Source organism: Cygnus atratus, chromosome 16, assembly GCF_013377495.2.
Source record: "Cygnus atratus isolate AKBS03 ecotype Queensland, Australia chromosome 16, CAtr_DNAZoo_HiC_assembly, whole genome shotgun sequence".
Lineage (NCBI taxonomy): Eukaryota > Metazoa > Chordata > Aves > Anseriformes > Anatidae > Cygnus > Cygnus atratus.
In genome coordinates this window covers 10680271-10696974 of record NC_066377.1, presented here as the reverse complement: position 1 = coordinate 10696974, position 16704 = coordinate 10680271, and the positions used below count along the sequence as shown (strand labels likewise).

General features: G+C 42.4%; 1 protein-coding gene across 2 annotated transcripts; it reads left to right on the top strand.

Annotated features, from left to right (window-relative positions):
* The first annotated feature begins 4657 nt into the window (after nt 1–4657).
* Nucleotides 4658–12491, top strand: ASIP (agouti signaling protein). Of its 2 annotated transcripts, XM_035548339.1 has the most exons (4): nt 4658–4671; nt 6320–6474; nt 9960–10021; nt 12315–12491. In XM_035548339.1, the coding sequence occupies exons 1-4, from the start codon at nt 4658–4660 to the stop codon at nt 12489–12491; spliced, it is 408 nt and encodes a 135-aa protein (XP_035404232.1). The 2 variants fall into 2 exon arrangements, with proteins under 2 accessions (XP_035404232.1, XP_050569942.1); XM_050713985.1 differs by lacking the exon at nt 4658–4671 and having other exon boundaries at nt 6300–6474.
* The last annotated feature ends 4213 nt before the right edge of the window (nt 12492–16704 follow it).

Below are 16704 nucleotides of genomic sequence, written 5' to 3'. Positions count from 1 at the left end.
AGGAACACTACCTCTGCTTCTAATGCAAAATAGATAACTGAATAATGGATATATCCACGTGGATAACAGAAGTACTGAGAGAAAAGTAATTTATACTTCTTTTATAATTTTATAATTCTTTGGGCTCAACCTGTTCAGCTGAGCCAGAAGAATATTAGGAAGTTACCTGCTCAGCTAGCCATCTCTCAGGAAGAGAAAAAAAAAATCTACAGTAAAGAGAAGGGTTTAGAAGGATTCAGGTCCTGGAAAATTAAATTGAAGCAATCAGATTAACAAATCACCAGAATCTTTATCACTTGGTTTAATTAAGAATTAAGCAGTGTAATCCAGGCAGGGTCTATGGCCTGCCACAGAATAAATCAGACCATATGATCTCAGTGGTCCTGTTTGGTTTTGTAAGCCTGTAGCTTCACTACAACTTTGCTCTCCCCTAAATATTTAGCAGCATATTGTTTACCCAGTCTTATTGTAGCAGCTTCTGATTATTTTCTCAAGAGCTCTTCTAAATCGTCAGTTCAATAGTCACTTCTAAATCTGATATAAACATACAGTAACAAGCCTAACAGCCATGTTACAGGCAGTATCCATAAAACAATTTACAAGAACCCCATCCTTCATACTGATCACTACAAATTTAAAATTATTGATTCCCTGTGCCTTCTCCACTTTACTGGAACAACAGCTCCCATCATTCAAAGTTGTTTCCTTCAATATTATTTGTGTCTAATTGTTTCCATTATTAACAGACTATTCTCAGTTTTAAAATTCACTCCACCCTCACTTATAGTATCTAACATCTGTATGAAACGTGAAATGAGGATCCACCCCTTTGCTTTACACACACCATCACACTGGCTAGTTTTGAAGAGGGTATAATTTTGCCTGCTTCATTGATTTTATATGTGTTAGTTTTAAATATAAGTGATACAGCAGACCAGACTGACAGATGTATCTAATTCATTCCTCAATATCTCTGACTCTGGAGAATTACCTCCAGGCAAGCTATTCCAATATTTCCCTATCACAAATATTGGAAAGGTTTTCCTTATACCTCATTTAAATATTTTCTTCCATAATTTAAATCTCTGTTTGTTGCCCTTTCCATCCTGAACAAAGAAAGCAGCGGACAGAGCTGGCTCTAGTAGGCTCTGAATGAGCAATAGCAGGGAGAAGAGCAAGCAGTGAAATTTTTAGTGAGTTATAGCAAGTGTAATGGAAAAGTTTCTCTCCTAATAGGACTCTAATCCCAACGCAATTGATCTCTGAACCCCAGTGAGTCATAGATTCTAGCTACTGTAAAGACTGATTCTCATACTTTATTACCATACTAAGACTTGAGCTACGATGAATTTATGGCACAGGGGGCTCTGCTGAAAATCTTCAAAATGGAAATTTACTTTCTTCCTTTTCAGCCCATCTGAGCTCAAGTGATTTTGTTCTAAACTGTGTGGCATATATATGTGGTTTATATAATTACAAGGGTTTTGACAGACCAGTGTAGCTGCAGAAAATGAAAATAAACTCAGTGTAGTTTGAGGGAGTCTCTGTGTGCTGAGTTATCCCCCACTTATATAAATACATAGAGAGTTTAAAATGACTTCATTTATATATAACGGTAATAAATACAACATCTGTAAATCAGGGATTTTAAATATATATAAGCCAAGTCATGGTAGACATCGTGTATTCCTGCATGACAAATCTGTGTAGATTAGCTGGGTGCCTCACTTGTCGCTCTGAACTGTGCTCAGGAAGCCTCAGGCAGCCCATAAGCAGGGCTGATGCAGTCTGTACAACTTCTGCAACTGCAGCTGTGTGTATAGGGATCAGACAGAAAAAAGGAAGGGTCTGTTTTCTTCTGGTGATCAAATGATGACTACTTTTAACAGGAGTAGACTGCAGAGAATGCCATCAATGTTATATATTGATGCTTTTGTAACATACATGCGTGATATGAGATATTTGGACCAGGACCACGGTCAATAGAGAGGGCAGGGCCCAGCAGTTCATGCAGGCCAGGCGAGCAGGGAGTGCACTGTCACTGCTGTTTTCCAACAGTGGTAGTAACCTGCTCGCAAAGAGCCCAGCCATGGTATCCACCCGGCAGAAAGCCTTGGCCTCTGCATCCCTTGTGACCTCTCCAGCCACATCTAGCGATGTGGCTACCATACAAAGATCTCAGGGAAACACGTGGCCGTCTGGGCCTTGGGCTGCAGGGTGAGCCTCAGTCTTCTGTTGGTGTCCGACAGCAGCAGCAGTGGGTATGTCTGTGGGAGGTGTGCCCAGGTTGAAGAATTGCTCAGCCTGGTGGCAGAGCTTCAGGAGGAGGTGAACAGACTGAGGAGCATCAGGGAGTCAGAGAGGAAAATTGACTGGTGGAAGCATACTCTGCCCATCCTGAGACAGACTCACAAGACAGCCACCACACAAGACACAAAGGTTCCCCTATCCCACCAGGCAGTAGGAGGGAATCTAGGTCATGGGGGGGGAATGGAAGCAGATTTCTGTTTGGGGTGGTAGGCATGCCCTCTCCCTGCCTACCTCGCCTTCCTGGGTACCCTTACGCAAGAGGTATGAGGCTCTGGAAATTGGCAGTCAAGCAAACGACGATGTAGATGAAAGCCCATCCCAGTTGGAAGGGGTGCCTAAGGCAAGGAAACCTACCCCCCACATCACTACATCTCCTACCAAGAAAGAAAGAAGGGTTATCATCATAGAGGACTCCCTTCTGAAAGGGACAGAGGGTCCAATTTGCTGTCAGGACCCAGCCCACAGGGAAGTCTGCTGCCTCTCTGGGGCTCGGGTAAGAGACATAGCTAGAAAAGTCACTCACCTGGTACAGCACTCTGACTACTACCCACTACTGGTTTTTCAAGCTAGTAGTGACGAGGTAGCAAGGAGAAGTCCAAGGGCAATCAAAAGGGACTTCAGGGCTTTGGGGCAACTGGTTAACGGATCAGAGGCACAGGTTGTGTTTGCCTCCATCCTTCCGGTAGCAGGGATCAACATCGAAAGGCAGACTCGGCTCATCAATGCATGGCTCCAAGACTCCATGGCTCCATGGGTCTGGTGCAACCACCAGAACTTTGGGTTTGTTGATCACGGGAAGGTCTATGCGACAACAGGCCTGCTGGCACCAGATGGGATGCACCTCTCTCAGAGGGGGAAAGGGATTTTTTCACATCATGCAATGGGTGAACAACTGGCTGATGGGTAGGGCTCAAAGGGTTATGGTAAATGGGGCTACATCAGGCTGGCAGCCAGTCACCAGTAGGGTCCCCCAGAGCTCCATTTTAGGGCCAGGTCTTTTCAGTGTTTTCATAAATAATTTGGATGTAGGACTAGAAGGTGTTTTTGAGTAAGTTTGCTGACAATACTAAACTGGGAGGAGCTGTTGACTCTGTTGAGGGTGGAAAGGCCTTGCAGAGAGATCTGGACAGATTGGAGAGCTGGGCTATCACCAACCACATGAAGTTTAACAGGAGCAAGTGCTGGGTCCTGCACCTGGGACAGGGCAACCCTGGCTATATGTACAGACTGGGCAATGAGATGTTGGAGCGCAGCCCCGCAGAGAGGGATCTGGGCGTTGTGGTTGGCAGCGAGCTGAATATTAGCCAGCAGTGTGCCATGAGCCAGGAGAACCAACCATACCCTGGGGTGCATCAAGCACGGCATTGCTAGTCGGTCAAGGGAAGTGATTGTCCTGCTCCACTCTGCGCTGGTGCAGCCTCACCTCGAGTACTGTGTGCAGTTGTGTGCACCACAGTACAAAAAGAACATGAAACTGTTGGAGAGTGTCCAGAGAAGGGCTACAAAGATGGTGAAGGGCCTAGAGGGGAAGACGTATGAGGAGCGGCTGAGGTCACTGGGCCTGTTCAGCCTGGAAAAGAGGAGGCTGAAGGGAGGCCTCATCGCAGTCTACAGCTTCCTCACAAGGGGGAGTGGAAGCAGGCGCCAATCTATTCTCTTTAGTGACCAGAGATAGGACCTGCTCACCAATTACAATCACAGAAAAAACAGACTTGGCTTGGGGAAGATTTAATTTATTGTCAATTAAAAATAGAATGCTATAGTGAGAAACAAACAACAACAACGACAAAAACAAACAACAATTTCCCCTACCCCCTTCTTCCCAGGCTTAGCTTCACTCCCAGTTCATAGAATCACAGAATGGTTTGGGTTGGAAGGGTCCTTAAAGAACAACTGCTCCAACATGGGTCACCCACAGGTGGCAGTTCCCCCCACATCCACCTGCTCCACTGGGGGCTCCTCCACGGGCTGCAGCGTGGAGATCTGCTCCATGTGGGACACGTGGGCTGCAGGGGGACAGCCTGCTCCACCAGGGGCCTCTCCACAGGCCGCAGGGGAACTGCTGCTGCATGCCTGGAGCACCTCCTACCCTCCTGTTGCTCTGACCGGGGGCTGCAGGGCTGGTTCTCTCAAATTTTCCTCACGCTGCATCACACTGTCACTGTCGTGATGTGATCAATACATCCAGTTCTTTCCCTTCTATTATTTGAAATCCAAAAGTTGTTAAGTTTGGATTTTTTTTTCACTCAAACTGTTTGTCAAAGTGTTTGTCAAAGTGTTTGAACTTGGCCTGTGTACTGTGACATATTCAATTTCTACTCTATTCCCCAGGAATATCCAGTTGGGAATGATGAGAACAGGGTAGGGAAACAATGAAAGAGTACAAAAAGGAAAAAAAATAAATGCATGAAAGGCATTTTTCTAAGGAATCTCCATGTCAAAAGCAACAGGACATAGGGGATAGCTGAAAAAGAAAAGAAACAAAAGGTAGAACCAGAAAACAGAAAATAGAAATAAAAGAAGTAGGGGAGCAAGAAAGGTAGAATGAGTTCAATAACTTCAGCAAGATGCTTAAGTTAAAATCACACTGAAATTTAACAAACAGCTTCAAATGCTTGTCTCTGCACACTTGTCTCTGTACACTTTTCTCTGTACAACATGCAGAATTTGTTTTAGTAAACTCATTGTGGTTATGGTACTGAAAAACTAGAGAACAGATAGTGCCTGGTGCTGGGCCTCTGTACCTGGGAATGAAAACGAACAAACAAAAAACTAGGGGAAAAGAGTCTGGAAGGAAGAACAAAAGTAATGAGAATGAACTGAAAGAAGCCCTCCTATGCCCTTTGCCAGACTTGACTCAATAGTATTTCATAGCCTTTCTTCAATTTAAAGAGGAAGCAGAAATTTAGATGTATCACATTGGCAACCTATGAAAATTTTAATCCTAGAAATTCACGTTATTTTTTTGGTTAAAAACAAGTTAAGAATTGCACTGTTTTCTGCATCCTCTGTGTCCTGCATCGCAGGGGCATCAGGAAGACACACTCATCTGGCAGCACGTTGGGCAGATGAATGAAATCCCCAAGCTGCAGATATGTAACCACTGAGCTTCACCTGCAGTTCTGCCTCCAGAGTAACTTCTGGAAAGCCAAAGGGAAAATAAGTAGGTTGGAGAAGAAACAGAGCTGATACCAGTAAGTAGAGGCATTAGAGGAGAATTATAAAAATAGTCTCAGGGTATGTCTTGAAAATACCCTAAGCAGAAAAAAATAAATAAGTAAAAATAAAAAAGGGATTTTTGATTATGGTCAGTAGCAGATGGGCGATATACAGGATGTTTTCCACAGAAAAAAAAGCCTTTCACACCAACCTTGCACTTATGGCCAGAGGGAGGGAATAGATGTGTGCACAAGGAGACCCACTGTACTCCATTCTGTCTTTGCCACATGCAGATTGTGTGGATAACAAGTCTGTAAAAGTACTTTTGCTATGATGATTATTGATGGTGATGGTGCCCATCCACACAGCCAGCAATGACACTGCCAAGGGAGGCCTTAGGCCCATTGAGAGGAACTCAGATTCTCAGTGGAGCAGAGATATATAAAAATCTGAGGTACTCAATGTCTTCCTCAGCTTTCAAAGGTCAGGTCTGCTTTTGGCCTCCCAGGTGCCTGAGCCGAGAGGCAGAGCCTGCAGGAACACAGCACTACATACTGCAGGCAAAGATGCAGTCAGAGGGCACTTAAATCAAGTGGATGTAGGAAAGTCCATGAGACCAGGCAGGGTGCATCCTAGGGCACTGAAGGTACGAGTCAATGCCGCTGCCTCTGTTATCATCTTTAAAAGGTTGTGGCAACAGAGGGAGGGTCTCCAAAACTTGTCAAAGGTATGTTGATAAAATTGCTCAACGCAATAGCAAACCATTGCTGAGACTCATTTCCTTGCTTCTTTTCTACATACAAGTTTTGACTGATCTTGGTTTTTTGACAATGGGATCTTTTCTCCCCAGGATGGAAAGAAAGAACCTCTTCCTAAGCCTATTGCTCTGCTACAATTTGCTCAGAGCTACCAAGTCTCACATGGTAATCGAGGAGAAGATAGAACGCAACCTGTCAAGGAACAACAAAATGAACCTATCAGATCTCCCACCCATCTCCATAGTAGGTTAGTAAAATCTGCCATTCGATGCCAAATTAGCAGCACTTCCAAAAAGTACAGCTGTTGATTAATATGTACTATTTTGATAGCTTACTACAACATTGCAATTTTGTACAATGCCTTAGTGCTATACAGAAGTGCAATAGCAGTGCAGGTGCAGTATCCAAGAATGGCAATGTGGCAAACCACAGTTAAGTGTAAGAAGAAGAAAAAATGTAAGAAGAATAAAAAAATGTGCCTTTTGCATTCATCCTTCTCCTATATGCATATAAACAGAATGAACCTTTGACATCCAAAATACAAGAATAACTCCAAAGAGTCATAATATTCTAAATAATATAATACAATACAATATGCTCAGCTAAAACTGAGCATATCTTGGCATAATGCTCACCTTTTCTGTAGACTGCTATCTTGGTTGATTATTCCAAAAAGGAAAATACAGATGCAAAACTCCCTGTACTGAAACTCTTGTACTCCCTGTACAAAACTCTTGACCATGTCTGTGCTCACTTTCCTGTGGCAAGAGGCATCTACAGAGGTATCTCAAGGACTTCCTCCAGCCCAGTTGTTCAAAGGTGAGAGGCCAGCCTGATCCTCTGCTGCCTCATATCTACACTTGGAACAATACAAAGTGAGTAAGAAAACTGAGACAAATCATTACAATTTTTCTCACTTGGTAGAATAGACATACCTTTTAAAACAGTTTACTTTGGAGCTCAAATGGCACATGCTCAAAACCTTTCCAGGTTTTATTTTAGACAATTGGAAGCCATGATACTTTTATCATTTACTAGCTAATAAATAAATAAATAAATAAATAATTTGAATTATAACTTGCAAAGCTAAATATAACAGTCCATCACTTGCCTCACTCCAGCATATTGTGAGATGTAACTAGAAGCCTATCCTTTTCCCCTTATTTTTGCTGGGCTCTGTGCATTACACAGCAGCTAGATGAAGAAATGGAGCTGTGCTGAAATGAGTGTATGCAAGAGCATGAGAGGAAAGCATTGCAAGAGGGAAAGAGCAATGATTTGGAGCCAGTCCTGCCTAGAACAAGGGGAGAAACAAATGCAAATGGGGAAGGCATCTGGGAAAAGCAGCCGGATATTGAAGTGGGCACAGAGATGGGTGCAACCAGCAGTGCAGTCCTACAGCAAGCTGCTGCTGCTTCCACTGCTCAGGGATGAGGGTGATGCCGCATGTGGTGGTATTTATTATAACAACAGTGCCGTGGTAAGAGGCAGATGGTATGGTCTTTCCCATCACCACCACAGAAACAATTAATTCAGAATTGATAGTAAGAGTGTTTAAATAACCAAAGCCTGCTCTCTACTCCTAATACATCTAAGGAGTTGATTTCTTTATGATTTATCAGAATTTATCATGGTGATCCACATAATCTACTATACGCAAACAGAGACATTTCTCATCGTCTCTGTTTTAATATTTACAATACCACTTCCTATCCGAATCACATTTTCTTACAAGTCCTGCTCCTTCTGATCAGCCACATAGAACAGGGATGAGGTACTCATATTTACAGCTTATTTTTTAAATGTTGCTATAGCAATACTCAAGTAATAAACCTCACTTGCAATCAAGTTTACACACCTGCCAATAAATCACAGTGGTCATGGTATCAAAGGATGTTATGAGTGGCTCTAATTCAATAAAACCTGAGATTGAAATTGAATCATGTCTTAAAACATAAGCAGAGGAATTCCTAGCATCAACTAGAACATGACGCAATCATCTAATTAATGCAGGGTTTTTATAACACTTCAAATTGCAGTTGTATCAGCAGAAGTTAGAGGTATGTATTATTGATATTTGCACAAGCCTGTATTACATTTCCCTGTATTTTCATAGATGAGATTTGTAAGGAGCTGGTTAATTAAGCAGTAGTTGAAAACATGGTAAGTAGATCATGAGGAATATGAAATTACTGGCAGGTGTTTTACTTAATGCAGAGGAACTAAGGAAGAGATGACTACAGTACAAATCCTTCAAAAAAAACATTTCCTTGTTTCCCTCTCAGCTGCCAACTGGGCATCATTTTCTTTGCCAAATTGCCTGGAACAACTAACACACATTTTTGTCACAGCAATGTATAAATCTCAGTTTAATGACATCATACAACATTTAAATAAACAAAATGAAAACAATTCTGTAAGTAAAACATTCCAATACAATTGCAGTTGTAATGTAGAAAATTAAATGAATGTAGAATTAAATGACTTAGAAGCAACTCAGTTACCAAAGGGTAACTCAGTTTCAACGGACAGTATAACAAAACCAACACAATGTGCCAGCTGGAACTGGATCTAAACCCCTAATACCACTTGGTGCGATGCCTGCTTAAGCCATGCTCTTACTGAGTGGCCTGAAATTCTTTATGCCTGAAATACAGTTGTTCCTCCCATTGTTTCTTAGAGACAGATGTGTAACTCTATAATAATGCAAGGATAGTAAATTAAACTGCCAAGCAGTGCATTCTTAATTGTGTAATTCTGCAAATTCTGGCAATTATTAAGTGTTCACATAAATCTCTATAGCAAATTCTGGAAAAGACAAGAAGCCACTATTCATCAGTGGGCATATGTAAATCTTTTTATGCCAGTCATTCATTACATGGAGCTTGTGTTTATTACAAACCTCACACACAGATAACCAAGATTTTGAAAATACCGTGATAGATTAGTGAGACAGGAAGTGTCTCACACTTTAGCAGAAAAGTCTTGCTGTGTTAGATCCCAAGAAAAGTCTTAGTCATGAAGTTAATATACACTAATAAATAATTTTAGAGCTGATATAATAATAATGCTAATATTCCTCAAAGGATAGTATGGGAAATTTCATAATACTGGTGTTTTCATCTAAAAATAAAACCAAAACTTTTACAGCAGGTAGTCTGAAATTCTCTCTCTCCACCCCGCTCCCCCTCCCCCCCCCAAAAAAGTACCAAATCAAAAATCAACTACCAGAGTTGAGAACCCAGAACATATTTGTTAATTCCTGACAAATTTATGTAGGTAACACCTCCTCCTACAGAACAAATTTTGGAATTCTGAAGGTTTTTCCCATTTTTGTTCATGTGACTGATGTGCATTAGCACCCTAATTTTTTTACAGAGAGCCCTTGAATTTTATTTATCTGAAACTACTGTTCACATTGGTCCAAATATCTAAAAAACACATTGGGCAAACATGGAAAAAAAAAAAAAAAAGGCTCCTAAAATACAAATGTCAGTGCTCTTCTGTTTTACATGAGCAACGGTGACAGCACAAGTTCAGATGCTACTTTTAAGTGAGGACAGTTCCTAGAACTTCATTACTGCAAAACATTCAGCTGTGGACGACTGCAGTGGTGTGGTAGCAATGCAGGTTATCTGCCTTCTGTTGCACAAAAATAGTATCAAGCATCTCTATTAAATTATATTTGCTGTAAGACTGATTTAATAATATGTTTTGATATTCTCTTTGAAGACTTAACTAAAAGATCCCAGAGAGTCAGCAGGAAAGAGGCAGAGAACAAGAAATCTTCCAAGGTAGGTGGCTGTTCAGAAAATATCATCAAATTGGAATGGTTTGCTACTTCTATAATTTTCCTCAGTGCATTCATTTGAAAAGCTTTTACAGTCATTCCCTGATTTAAATAATTTGCATACAGTTTGAAGCTTAATACAGTAGAAACAGATGAAGAACATGAATGATGGAAAGAAAAGTATGATCTTAGATTTGTTACAGGTTCTTGGGTTTTGTGTTTTGTTGTTGTTTTTTAATTGGTTTTGGTTTGTTTTATTTTACAGTCCTCTTATAGAAAGGTAACTTAGCCTTGAGTTGCTTTAAGTATTTGAAACACTGTTTAGATATCTGCCAAAAAAGATACCATTCCCAGTCTTGCCATGTAGGTTAACTGTCCAGGCTCTGCAGCCCAGGGGCATAAACCCACTGTCTGCTCATTTTTAACTACGGGTGCTAAAAAATATAACTAGAGGCATCCAAAGAATTTCCTATTTGCTTGAAAAATATTACCAAGTAATTTTATCAAATCTGTAGATACAGATTGATAGATTTCTTTAACCTGTAGCCATTATGTCTTAAACGTGAAATATTACCTGGACCAGACTCCTACATTTTTAAAGACTCTCTAGGAGAGTAGAGAACAGCATTCTTACTTCATTTTTAGTTTGTCACGATAGCCATCTACAGTCACAATAGCCATTTACAGCCAAACCAGTAATAGCTGCAACCAGAAACATTTAGAGCTCCTTCTTTTCCTTTCTAATTGGTGTCTTCTGTGGTCAGCCTTCCCTGGAACACTTCCTAAATCCAAAGGATGGCTCAGATTGAAAGAGGCCTCAGGAGGTCACGCTTTTCCACTTTCTGCTCAGAGCAGGACATTCTGGCAATCAATCTGTGTTCAAGTACTTGGTCTTAAAAGTTCCTAAAGCATTTAGAGACCACATAATGTTTTACCTCACAACTGAAACTTCTGGCAAACTTACCAAGTTAGAAAATTGCCTATAGCAGCTGTAGCTGGAAGGCTCCAGAGATCCTGCCCAGGTCCCAGGCACATGCTGACCAAGCCAAAGTTTTCTCCCTTTCCAAATCATATTGTACTAACACTCTTCAGACAGGCTAGATCTTTTTCAGCTCACTCAGTTGTGTCTGCATTTAAGGATTCCCATGCACAAATCTGATGCACAATTGATTACTGAGCTCCAAAAGCAGACCGAAAAACAAACCTTGCGAGGTAGAGTATTGCCAAACAACCTCCCCTCTCTCTCTCAGCCGCACAGTTCATAAAACAAAGTGGATCCCATCCCCACAGATGACAGGGAGGTTCCACTCTTCCATTTGAAAATTTTGGGGATCCAAGAGTAACTTGTTACCTATAACAATGTCACCATCTTTGAAGATTCATGTGTCCCTTTCTTTGCTGATGCCACATTCTTCCCTTCAGCGTATAATCCAAAGCTCTATCCAGTCACATTTATAATTACTTATAATATGGGACTCTTGTGGTTTTACCCAACTGGGCTGCCAAACTCCACCACAACGGCTCTCTCACTCCCCATTATCAGAAGAGGGGAAGAAGAAATTATGCTGGAAAGAAAAAAGGTTTACAGGTTGAGATAACTTAATTAAAGAGAAAAGGAAGAGGGGAAAAAAGAAAAAAAAAAAGGCTGCGTGGACACAGAGACAGTAAAAAAAAAATATTCTCTACTTCTCACCAAGGAGCAATGTTTGGCCACAGCCTGGGAAGCAGGGCCTCAATACACTTGGAAGTTGTTTGGGAGGACAGTCGTCTTACCAATGAGAGGCTCCCCCCCCCCTTCCCCTTCCCCACCTTTTATTGCTGAGTGTGACCCCATATGGTATGGAATATCCCTTTGGTTGGTTTAGGTCAGCTGCCCTGGTGATGTTCCTTCCTCGCTTTTTGCCCACCCCCTGGGGGGGTTAGAGAGAGTCCTGATGCGGTGCCAGCACTGCTCAGCAGCAGACACAAGACTGGGGTGATACCACTGCTGTTCCAGCTACAAGTGCAGAGCACAGCACTGTATGGGCTGCTGCAGGGAAAGTTAACTCCGTCCCAGCCAGACCCAGTACAGGCTCATGCAGTTGTTGCTTGATAGGCTGCGGCAAGACAGTATTTCCCGTGATCCAGTCCCACCACATCAATTCTATATTGCTACCTAATATAGGTCCCACTGCTAGCAACCACCTACTAATCTCAAGCCACAAGTTCCCATACCTCATTTTATTTGCATCTACCCTTTATTCTGACCCATACTTGTTTTACATTTGTATGAATTTTCTTTTTTGTTGTTGTTGTAGAAAAAAGCTGAACTGAAGAAACCTCCAAAACCAAGGCCCACACCTGCAGCTGACTGCGTGCCAAACTTCAAAACCTGCAAACCACACTTGAATTCATGTTGTAACTACTGTGCCTTGTGCAAATGCCGAATATTTCAGACCATCTGCCAATGTCTAACGTTAAACCCAAAGTGCTAAACCAAACCAGGAACACATTACGGCTTCTGTCTTTCATTAGCTTCTGAAGTGTGTATGTCAAACTGTCTAATGTGCATAGCAATTTAAGTAGAGAGCTTTGAAGCTGGTAGGTTGGATTTGCTCCTCTTCAATGGACAATGGTAGTTTTCTTCACGTGGATAATTCTGTCATAAACAAGATGGGTTTTTAGTGAGCAGACAACCAGGGAGATAGACCTTAAACAAGCATTTTTAGCAAAACTAACCTGCATTTAAGAAGAATTCTGGGTTCTTGGTTTTGTTTTGTTTTGTTTTGTTTTAGGGTTTTTTGATTGATTAGTGGAATTTTTTGTTTTTGAAGGGTTCTGTTAACCAAAGAATTCAGTACAGTCTAACCAGCACTGCAAAACCTGCACCAACAGCACACAAAGAGTCACACTGAAATAGGACTGGTTAATCCAGTGAGGGACCAGAGCTTGGGTTTGCCCACAATGACAGCACAACACTAGCTTCCAACAGAGCCAAAACAATGCTGAAAATGCAGGTTTCAGGGTGAACTCCTTCCTCACACATTGAGCAAAAATGAGGACTCAAATCTACACAGGTTACTCTACATAGAAAGATGTGCACAAAATAATAAGGCATTTTTAATCATCCCCAGCTGAGCATCAGTATCAGTACATCCACCTCCAGAGTTTTTAGTCCTTCTACCAGTAACCAGTATGTCCAAGGTGTATAACCTACACATATTCAAACCCTGAATGTACCCATGACTCATGAGTTAAAAATCCGAATTTTTCCCCACTCGTAGCTGTAGGAAAGAAGTCTTAGACCAGTCTCCTGCTTCCATAGAAAAGTTCTTATCACTTCACTTAGAGTACAAAAGCAGGGACAAATAACCAGGACTTTGAGGAAGAAAGGAAGGATAAACAAAAAACGAATGTGTTGCCCACATGTATATCTTGAAGAAAACCATTTAAAAGCAATCAATTTATCTTTTGAGTCCACACATTCATTCCCTTTTATGTTCAACTCCCAGCAGCTACCCCAGGCATGAATTTATGTGGTAAGCTCTACATGCGGCATGCAACCAGTGACCACTGGAGAAAAATTATCTAATGTTACGTCAACCTTTGAAGGTTCAGAAACAGCCTTGAAGGTATGGATGAAGCTCAAGGCAGCAGCAGCAGCAAACAGGTGGCTAGAAACAAGACATCTTCCTCTTGTTCTTGAAGCTTTTTGCTTAATCTTGACTGAAGGGATACCTTCCACCAGACCAGGCTGCCCAAAGCCCCATCCAGCCTGGCCTCAAACACTTCCAGGGACGGAGCATACACAGCTTCTCTGGGCAACCTGTTTCAGTACCTCACCACTCCCAGAATGAAGAATTTCTTCTTTACTTCTAATCTAAACCTGCCTTCTTTTAGTTTAAAGCTATTACCCCCTTGTCCTATCACTACACTCCCTGACAAAGAGTCCCTCACCAGCTTTCTTGTAGGCCCCCTTTAGATCCTGTAAGGCTGCTGTGAGGTCTCCCTGAAGCCTTCTCTTCTCCAGGCTGAACAACCCCACTTCCCTCAGCTTGTCTTCGTAGGAGAGCCCCTTGATCATCTTTGTGGCCCTCCTTTGGACCTGCTCCAACAGCTCCACATCCTTCTTGTGCTGGGGGTCCCAGACCTGGATGCAGGGCTCCAGGTGGGGCCTCAGGAGGGCAGAGCAGAGGGGGACAATCACCTCCCTCAACCTGCTGCCACTCCTCTGTTGAGGAGGTCCCAACAGTCTGTCCCAACAGACCTCTGAGGGACACCACTTGTCACCAGCTCCCACCTGGACATAGAGCCACTGACCAGCACTCTCTGGCTGTGGCCATCCAGTCAATTCTTTATCCACTGGATGATCCACCCTTCAAATCTGTATCTCTCCAATTCCACTGCCTGTGAATTTCCTTATACACCTCAGTTTGACCAGCAGGTCTTTTCTCAACCATGCCAGTTTCCTGCCTTCCCTGCTTGATTTCTTACACATGGAGATGGAGAGAGCTCTTACACTCTAAGAAGAGTCCTTAAAGAGTTGGCAGATCTGATCAGTTACTCTGTCCCTAAGGGCAGTGTCCCAGAAGATTTCATCCACTAATTCTTTAAAAAGCTGGAAATTCACTCTTCAGAAGTTCAGGGTCCTGACTTTGCTCTTTGCCATGTCCACATTCCTCGAGATCATGAACTCAACCAGGGTGCAGTTGCTGCAGCCCAGGCTGCCTCTGATCTTAACCTCTTTAATGAGTTCATCTGCACGGGTGAGCACCAGGCCTAGTAATGCTTCTCCTCTGCTTGGTTTGTCTAACACCTGGACCAGAAAGTCATCCTTGATGCACTCCAGGAGTCTCCTGGATTGCTTACAGCCTGCTGTGTACCTTTTCCAGCAGACATCCAGATGGTTGAAACCCCCCATCAGGATGAATGTGCAAGCATGATGCTTCATGTAGTTGAAGCAAGAAGGCCTCATCAACAGGTTCCCCTTGATCAGGTATCCTGTAGCAGACCCCAGCCACGAGGTGTCCTTTATTGATCCACTCCTTAATTTTCACCTACATGCTCTCAATCAGTTTCTCAGAGGCAGCCCTTTGCAATATATCCATTTCTTAACATAGAGGGCAACACCCCTACCCCTCCTTCTCTGCCTCTCTCTTCTGGAAAGCTTGTAGCCCTCTACTGCAGTGTGTCCAGTTGTATGATTTGTCCCACCATTTCCATGACAGCAATTAGGTCAGTTTTCTAATTGTACTGTGGTTTCCAACTCTTCCTGCTCATTTCCCATGCTGCGTGCATTGGTGTAAAGGCACTTCAGCTGGGCTATCAGCCACATCACCTTTTTAGAGGAACCCTCCCTAATTCCTTTGGGACAATTCACAGGTATTTCCCTGCTGCTTCCTAAAATGTCAGTGTTCTCTGGTTTTCTCTGTCACTCCGAAGTGCATCCCCTTCCCCTGCAGAATCCAGTTTAAAGCTCTGTTAATAAGGCCAGCCAGCTTGCTGCCCCACTTAGTCAGGTGCGTCCCAACTAGTGTCAGCATGCCCTATCTCTTGAAGGTGTATCTGAGATCCTGCTGCTTCTCACATCTGCCAGACTTCACCTCTCTTACTTTTAAAATTCTCTGTTGCTCTTTCTCCCCCACTCCTATACAATCCTTTTTCATCCTGGGATGAAGGCTCCCAGCCTTACTTGATTTTAGTCTTCTCCCTTCCTCCCACTTAATGGCCAGTCACCTGAGGAGCCATGTACACCCCCAGGGCTAAACTCAAATCTTTTGTGTTCACTGCTTGCCTGCAAGAGGAGCAATGTTCCTGCCAACACCTTTTTGCTTTCACAGGCAGATATTTTCTAACGATGAATTCCTAACCCCTAAACCTGAATTTTCTAATGCTCTGTGCAGGTCTAATTTGGAGGAAAATTCTCTACTGATTTATTTCTAAGTATAGCTAGGGGGTACAAAATCTTCCAGGAAGGAAAAGAAAATATAGGTGACAAATACTCTCTAAAGTGGCTCAAGCCATACATACTTTTTCCTTCTAACATCAGTCCGAAGCCCAGAGCTTTAAACATAGGCCAGGTGTTGACAGAAATATCTGTTCACCTTCTTAGAGAGAGATACAGTTGACAGAGAGATTAATCTAAGAAAGAGCCTAAATGATGACAGGATGTCATTGTGTTCCTCATCTTTTATAAAATATATCAGCTGTCATATATGGTGCAAGCTTGAATTCTTTTAAATGTACATAACTATTTCTTTTAATCAGATATTTTGGCTCAGGAATCCATAAGCTGTAGTTAAGAAGAGGATAAGAAGGAATACATTATGATGGGCTTAAGAAACAGAATTTGGCCCCATCTTTTACTAGGGAAGCTGTAAATCCTGACAAGCTGTTTCAAAATTTTCATAAGAAAGCATCCTAAGTTGATACTAAAATGATATCAGTAATCACACAACTTCAACCATGGGAAAAATATCCTTGTCTTATCAGAACATCCAGCTGGTCATAAAAATTGTACTTTAGCAGGAAAGAGGGGAGCAGTGGAGAAAAATGGAAGGAAGGTGAGCCAGAAATCAAACAGCTTGTGCTGTCATCTTGACAGCAGCTTCCACTCATGCTTGGTTGTCAGTTAAGGAAACAGAAAGTGCTGAGGCCCACAGTGAGGAGCTAGAGACATTGAAGCTGAACAAGCAAAGTCCAAGGCAG

What these genes read in the sequence shown, in the direction of transcription:
- ASIP (XM_050713985.1), top strand. Translation starts at nt 6,300, where the DNA reads ATGGGATCTTTTCTCCCCAGGATGGAAAGAAAGAACCTCTTCCTAAGC. An exon ending in CCCACCCATCTCCATAGTAG is followed by an intron (nt 6,475 to 9,959) that starts GTTAGTAAAATC and finishes TTCTCTTTGAAG; the next exon opens with ACTTAACTAAAAGATCCCAG. An exon ending in AGAACAAGAAATCTTCCAAG is followed by an intron (nt 10,022 to 12,314) that starts GTAGGTGGCTGT and finishes TTGTTGTTGTAG; the next exon opens with AAAAAAGCTGAACTGAAGAA.